Source organism: Ictalurus punctatus, chromosome 22 (genome assembly GCF_001660625.3).
Source record: "Ictalurus punctatus breed USDA103 chromosome 22, Coco_2.0, whole genome shotgun sequence".
NCBI classification, from domain to species: Eukaryota; Metazoa; Chordata; class Actinopteri; order Siluriformes; family Ictaluridae; genus Ictalurus; species Ictalurus punctatus.
Genome location: NC_030437.2, coordinates 19,639,555 through 19,647,669, shown reverse-complemented (window position 1 = coordinate 19,647,669; position 8,115 = coordinate 19,639,555). Strand labels below are relative to the sequence as shown.

At 42.3% G+C, this 8,115-nt stretch overlaps 1 protein-coding gene across 1 annotated transcript; it reads left to right on the top strand.

Moving 5' to 3' along the window:
* The first annotated feature begins 60 nt into the window (after window positions 1–60).
* bmp10 (bone morphogenetic protein 10) lies at window positions 61–3,413 on the top strand. Its single transcript, XM_017451918.3, has 2 exons — window positions 61–501; window positions 837–3,413. The coding sequence occupies exons 1-2, from the start codon at window positions 117–119 to the stop codon at window positions 1,868–1,870; spliced, it is 1,419 nt and encodes a 472-aa protein (XP_017307407.1). The 5' UTR covers window positions 61–116; the 3' UTR covers window positions 1,871–3,413.
* Window positions 3,414–8,115: the final 4,702 nt, after the last annotated feature.

Sequence of the window (8,115 nt, the reverse complement as noted above, 5' to 3'; positions counted from 1 at the left end):
ATTTTTAAAAGGCTTGGATTTAGTGCTTTTCTTTCAAGGATCTACCAGAGAAATCTACCAATTTCACTCCACTTTTTTCAAATTGGAGCGTGGTTCCAGCTGATGCACTCCTAACCATGGCTGGTGTCAAAGGTTGCTCAACCACCTCCATGCGTTGCTTCCCTTTCCTCCTGCTCCTTTCAGGGCTTTTCTCTGGGGAATCCAGTCCCATCAGTTCTCCGGAGAGGCACAGAATTGCCCCTGGGCTTGACGATGGCCGTGGAGGGGTTGTGGACCTTTCTCTTCTAGAGCAGGACAGTGAAGTGGATATGCAAAATCTGCTGGAGACCCTGCGGGGACAGTTCCTGCGGACCTTCAACCTGTCAGGACACGGACCCCCCATGCAGCCTGGCGCACCCCGAGTGCAGCCTCCGGAATACATGCTGGAATTGTACAACCGGTTTGCTAACGACCGAACTTCCATGCCATCTGCAAACATTGTACGCAGCTTCAAAAACGAAGGCAAGTGTGTTTTATTTAGTTTGGTAAAGCCTTTAGTCCCCTGTTCCTTCCAAAGAATTAATACTGATTTTTGCTGGCATTTGCCACATTTCTAAAGAAAGTATTTCCTTTTTGAAAAACCACAATTAATAATTTTGTGACCACTGTCTATATCTGTCTACACACACAGTAATATAACTCAGTGAGTGTAATTGAGCAGTTGACCACACCCAAAGGCAGTTCCTTATGTCTCATGGTTTTGTTCAAGTTTTTGTGCAGTGGTTGATTCTATATGATCTGAGGCCCTAAATCTGGTTTGGCTCATGCATAAAAGCTGTTGTTACTGTCTTCCTCAGAGTCCAGCCCAAGCAACGTGGGTCCCGACGGCATGAGACGACACCCCCTGCTTTTCAACATTTCCATCCCAAGTCATGAGCGCGTTATAGCTGCTGAGCTCCGTCTCTACACCCTCGTCCAGATCGACAGGCGTCTGTATGCCGGCGTCGACCGGACAGTGACAGTTTATGAGGTGATTCCACGAAATGACAGTTGGTCCAAAGACGGAGAAGAGGAACCGACGCAGCTAGTGGAGTTGGCATCACGGCAGGTTTATGGCACGGACAACGGCTGGGAGACTTTTGACATGACTGTTGCCGTGCAACACTGGCGCAGGTCCGATTACGGCAACACCCACAGACTGGAGGTTCATATTGCAAGTTTAAACTCACAGAATGTGTCAGAGATTGAAGGTCCTGCCACACGGGGGGACATGGAAATCGATACCAGTCCAGAAGAGAGGCACAAACCTCTGATAATTGTTTTCTCCAATGACCAGAGCACGGATCACAGAGGAGAAAAACAGGAGTTGAATGAGATGATCAAGCATGAAATGCCTGACACGGGTCCGAATGACAACCTGGGGATGGAACTCATGGATCTCTGGGGGGAACTAAGGAGTATGGAACAAGAAGGAGATAGCAAAGAAGAGGAACCAGACGAAGAAGCTCTCCTGCAGATGCGTTCCAACCTCATTTATGACACAGCCTCCAGGATTCGAAGGAACGCAAAGGGCAACCAGTGCAAGAAGAGTTCCCTATATGTCGATTTTAAGGACATTGGTTGGGACTCTTGGATCTTAGAACCTCAGGGCTATGAGGCATATGAATGCACAGGAGTCTGCACGTACCCTCTAACCAAACATGTCACTCCAACCAAGCATGCCATTGTGCAGACTTTGGTCAGCCTTAAAAGTCCAAAGACTGTTTCCAAGGCTTGCTGTGTCCCCACAAAGCTTGACCCCATATCGCTTCTCTACCTGGATGATGCAGGTGTGGTCACCTACCAGTACAAGTTTGAAGGCATGGTAGTGGCAGAGTGTGGTTGCAGATAGTCCGAAAAGCATTTGGTGGGGAAGTTTTAAGGTTTGGTAAAGGACACTGAGAAATGGATACATTTCTATGTCTTGGAGGAAAAGAGACTGCAGTTCCAGGTCAACAGGATAAAATCAAGACATAAGAAGTCCCACAGTTAAAGGGCTGTTCTTTCTTAACGTAACATCAAGAGACTTTAAGACCTTTAGGATCTGGTGATGCTTTTATATATAACTTTTTCAAAAGGGACAGTAGAAAAGAAAGAAGTCTAAAAAGAAGAAAAAAAATATTAGTGCTTCTGTATAGATATTGCCTTCGGTGAGAGTTTGCTTGAGGTTCATTTCAATAAAAAGAGAAGGATTCGAAGGCCAAATGTACAACTCATGACACCCCTCTTATCAGTCTCTGAATCACTAATTCCAGACTGAGGGGAAAACAATACAACAAACCACTAAATCAACTTCCTCAAGATGACTACAGCCATAGTCAGAAAACTGTCGGGGTGTTGCATTGTATTTTGATGTTTTCTGGGTGTGATAGTTGACCTGAACTACTCGTACCAAAGATACACTCCTGGCCTTTCCAATGGCGACTCCATTTTACATCAACAAAGTTCTTTCTCTAAGGAGGTCGCTCAGAAACATAGAACACTGGTTTTGGGGGGCCTGTGAACTCTAAAAAAACTGTAAAGTCACTCCCCATGGAAACCCCCAGCATCCAGTCTCTGTAGCATCGTATCTACATCCTTCTCTGTCCTGTGTCAATACACAACTTCCTGCGTAACTGCAAGCATTAGATATGAACCATCCAAGGCAAAGCAGTATTGGTTATCTGGGAAGTCTTTGAGGAACGGAAATGTGTGAAACTAACCAGAATGATCTAGCGTGAGATGGTCTACCGGTCAATGAGAAAAAATGAGCAGTATTCCTGTTTTTGTTTTGCATGGATACCCTCTGGTCATTCTGGACATGCAAAATGTATGGACCTTGTCCAGGTATCAGACAGCGATCGCTATTTAGATGCCTAAACGCAGTTCCAAGAAGATTCCTCTGTTTAATGCGCACATGGTCAGTCAGATTCATGAACTTTAAAATTCTATTTATGTTTTGCATCTTTTAATAGTTTGTATCTTCGTGCCTTACCGCAATACTGTGTAATTTGCAAAGCAAAGCTTTGGATCACCAACTGTACTATCAGGCCCAAGAAAGGAGCAGAAGAGCAGAAGATGGAGGAAGTTGCATGCTCTTTCCAATGTCCAAGGCATGGCAGACTGCATCATAAGAGTGCTGGTGGGTGTGAGGTGGAGGGGTAGAGGGTATAGGGTTATCTGCATTCTGTTGCCTTGCATGCCGTGAGAGCTAAGCTCCCAGGCCTTGAGCAGTCCATGATAAGAAGGTGTTGGAGCTGAGAAACATGCAAGTGACCATTTCAAGCAACTAGGGCTGTCAAGATTCCACTGGGCTTAAACGTTACTTCAACTCCCTGACCCTAATCTGGTCTGACGGAAAGGAATTACTGTCCATGGACACTGGCTCACAGTCCATCCTTGCTATTATATATATATATATATATATATATATATATATATATATATATATATATATATATATATATATATATATATATATATATATTTTTTTTTTTAAATTACTAAACTGTATGTTTGCTCATGATTGAGGTGGTGAGCTTCAAGGGTATGTCGTTGGTACATTTCACCTGAGGAAGTGAAGTATGTGCCTTAAATAACCGAAAATGTATTTTTTCTTACTAAATACACCTTTAAAACACAATACCTTTAAGACTTTCACTTATCTAAGGGGTATAATTATACCTTAAGGACCATGCCTGTACCTTAAATGAGATTTAAACGTATTCCGAATTTAGTACGTAGGACGTAGCCTTGAGGGCCCCACCATAGTGACAAGCCGTGGTACAGTTCGGTTTCTTTTTCGAACCGCATTCTACCCCTGTTGAATTTCTTCACAAATCAAGGAACCAACAATTAAAAAAAGGAAGAAAGAAAAAGCATTGAGAAATGATTAGCATGATCTTTTGAACACAGCTAGCTGCTAGCTTTGGGGTAAAAGGGCTTTTTTTTTTGTCAACGAGAAACACATGATTATATTAGCTACTAGCTGTAAAATGCATCAACTTTTATTTGTTTAGCTCTTTTAAAAATACACACTGTCACTAAGCAAATGGATAGAAATCCGGATCTAGATCTAGATCCTTAAGCAAAGAAAAAAAAGTGTTGAGGAAAGAACTCCCTGAGACAGTATGTGGAAGAAACCCTTGAAAGGAACCAGTGGCATGTGTACACATATAGCTAATGTCTATTTTAACAGACAGCTTATGCTAATCAGCAATTCCAGTTCCACTCACTGCTAATCATGTTTGTTTGAAGTGTTAAATGAATGTGGAAATGTATTTCCCCCCAGAGGGTTTGCTTATTGTCCACGCTGATGAAGATTTCACTCAATTCTGAGTCTCTTTAACGCAAATGTGAGAAACAGGGGCTGTTCCCATTGCCTTTAGAGCTACAAATGTGATTGACCATGGATTGTGCAAAACTTTATCCGCATCACTGAACTCCTGAAATACGGTCTTCCATACTGCTGCTTTATGAAGAAAAGAAAAGAAAAGCCTATTTATTGAAATTAATTTATTAATTTTTATTTTGTCAATTATGTAAGTATGTATAGCAATATGTGTAAATAAATAATAATAAAAAAAAAACATTATATATGTACAAATGATTTGAAGTTGTACTGAATAAACGATGTCCTTCATCGGATTGATATACACCACATTCTGCTTCGCTAATTCTGTAAAACGCTTCCTCCGTGATTCATTTTCACGGTGTCACTTGTGCAGATGTTGTGCAGATCCCCCTAAACACACACTCTCACAGTGACCACTCCAAAACACCAGCTATTTTTAGACCTGACATGTCCAGAGCTCGTAATTTAAACACAGCTTGGAAGGGGAGTAATTCATAACTTTTAACTTTCCATTGAGCGTAACATCTAGCTGGTCTGGAGCCATAAATTTACATATGACAAACAAATCCAAAGCCGTGTGGACGACAGGAAGCATCGAAGTCATGTAGATGCTTTTTTTTCTGGGTTCTGGGACATCTAGTAAGCTTCGGTAACAGCAGGACGTGGAGCGTTTTATTCATTGTTGCATTACCGAGGTATTATCAGGGAAACACCTCGGCTCTGACGAAGTAGACGGACATATGGGCCGGGATATGGGTGTTATTACGAGTTTGTGAACCGTTATAAGTACCCTCATAGAATGTAATAGGTTGACGTCTATAACTGGAGCTCCACTCATGCTGTAATCGTAATCCAACTGACATGCTTCACCAGCTTTACTCCAGTCTTACTCTGTTCACTGTTCAGACACACGCAATGTTAAATAACTGCAGCGCTGAGGCAACACTCGGGGTGTTCAGTGAAATCGTGTGAAAAGCTAAATACAGCATTCTGGGGTTCAAGCACCCTGACCAAGTCTTCAAACAACTCCTAAAGCTTCCCTAAAGAGCCTTTGAGCATTTCTCATTAATGAGCTATTTACAAATCTTCCAAAAAAGAATTAAAAAAAAAAAAATCACATCTGGACAGTGTTAACTCACGGCCAAACCCCCTGCTGCTCTGTTGAAATGGGAAGCTAGGAGCAAGTGTATATGATAACAGCAAACATCACTGTGCTTGTTCTAATATGATATCGTTTCTATAGTAACAGCTCGTTTACTTGGCAAACGCACCACATAAGCAGATTAAAAAAACATGTCGTCTCTGGTGTGGGGTAGTTTTCTGTGCCAGTGTCTCCAGTGCTAGAACTAAAGCTGCAGATTTAAGGACAGAAGGAGTTTATGCTTTGCGGTTTCTCGGTCACATGACGAGCTGCGATTTGTTTTTTTCTCTTATTAACTTTGAGAGCGAGAGAGAGAGAGAAGAGAGAAAAGAGAGAATGCCGGTGAAGCAACGGCCGTTTATAGCTGCTATAACGTTAAGCGATAACAGGAACTAACCTGTTTGGCCGACATTCCGCAACATTAAATGCAACTGTAAACGGATAAAACTTACGACGTATCATTTGCTAATGAATGAAATGTAATCACTGATGAATTGTTGTCGTATAAGAGTATAATAAAACAGTTCAGGACATGCTGTAATAAGGAAACAATCAGCTTCTGGTTGGTAACAGTGACTCCATCTCTTCACACCAGCCTGTATGGCGTGTACGGCGTAGGGAATAAGACACGTTAGGACGGGCTGTTACGGGAAAATAATCAGCATAATAATTCAGTTATACTGTCACAAGCTGGAGTTCAGCACTAACAGCGGTACTTTATTAAAGTAAAGTGATGTGAGGACCCGGTCACTCCTTCACACAGGAATGGTGAGAAATATCACACGTCCCAAAAAACAGAAACACAAAGTTCAAACACACGATTATACAGAACAGAGGATTCAAATCCTGCGGGGATCTATGCCTAACTGCTAAGCATGCTGGGAAGGATGCAAATTAGATCGAACCCCTAGTTTGACTCTAGGGACACTAGAATATTATTACCAATGAGTAACACATGATGCCGGTCCTTGGGTGGTGTGAAACGGCATGGACATGAAGTGGAGAGTGTTATCTGCTGTCTGTTATTACGCTTATCTCACAGCGATTCGCCAACGACTACAACCTTGAATTTATTCATGAGAGACACGTGACACTTTTTAACAGTTTATAGTATGTTCTAGAATTCCTGCGAGACAAGTTAGTTCCTGTTCTTACTTACATTATAGCGGTGATAAAAAGTAGTTCTCTCTCTCTCTCTCTCTCTCTCTCTCTCTCTCTCTCTCTCTCTCTCTCTCACTCTCTCTCACTCTCTCACTCTCTCTCACTCTCTCACTCTCTCTCACTCTCTCACTCTCTCTCACTCTCTCTCTCTCTCTCTCACTCTCTCTCTCTCTCTCTCTCTCTCTCTCTCTCTCTCTCTCTCTCTCTCTCTCTCTCTCTCTCTCTCTCTCTCACTCTCTCTCTCTCTCTCTCTCTCTCTCTCACTCTCTCACTCTCTCACTCTCTCTCACTCTCTGGTACTAGAGACTCCTTCCATAAATGCTACATAAACGTCTCCTGGATCGTTTCGGTGCGTCCAAGCCTACATTAATTCGACTCTACAGCCTTAAAAAATCACTAATTATGTCATAAAACTGTAGCTCTGTTGGACTTGCTCTGCACGAAACATTTTTTGCTGCTTGTAATTCAAGACCTCTTCACAACCGGATCAAATACGTCACAGAGCGAGCGCTTGAACGTACCCCGGCCCGGGAATGTTAGAATTCAAGCCACATCCTGTTTGATTGAGCAACACTGTACTCATTACACTCTTCTGTAGTTCATCATGACTCACAGCTGTAGGAACTCGACCGACCTGGTTCTACAAAACTTTACATACACATTCACTCATGTTGCCGAATTCCCCCACATTTATAAGTGTGTAAGCGTATTAGTCATCGTAAATACGCTCTTCTTCATATTTCTGAAGAACTGACTAATGACGCAATAGTGCCTGATTCCTAGGCACTGGAATAATACCCAAAACTGAAGACCTTGATGATGTACGTATTTGGGGTATATATTAGTTTGTATCAGCTCAGAGTATTAATAAAAAGAGGGCGGGGTTACAGTGAACACATTATCAAGCCACGTGGCTGGACGTTCTGTCCTGCTATAAGACGTGAGAGTCTAACGAAAGCTCGTTGCGTCTTCTTGCACATCGCATGACTGTTTATCAGTCCATCGTCCCAACACCACGTCCACCCACAGATCTGATCTCTGTCCGTCCCAGAGGAGCTGCCCAGTTCTAACCAGAAACGCTCGTAAAGGGTTTTTTAGCCACTTTGAATCTTTATACATCATATACTGTGCAAAAAATGATTCGGTCAAATAACATGTTATTATATGTTGTATATATACACACACAGAGCAATTATTCTATACTGACGTTCATGAAAGGTCAGCGGAGGTATCCGTACGATTCCATATTTAACCAAACAAGTGCCTTAGTTTATTCGTTTTTTGATTGGCTACTAGGTGTAATGGCGAGATTCAGCATTAACCAATCAGAATCGTGGATTTTTTACGTTTCTGTTTGAAAGCCTGATACGGAGGTGACGGCCTGTAAGGTGTCGGAGGTTCTCTGCAGGAGGAGGAAAAAGCAGTGGATATGGTTTCATAAGATAAAACTGTTTCCATTTTC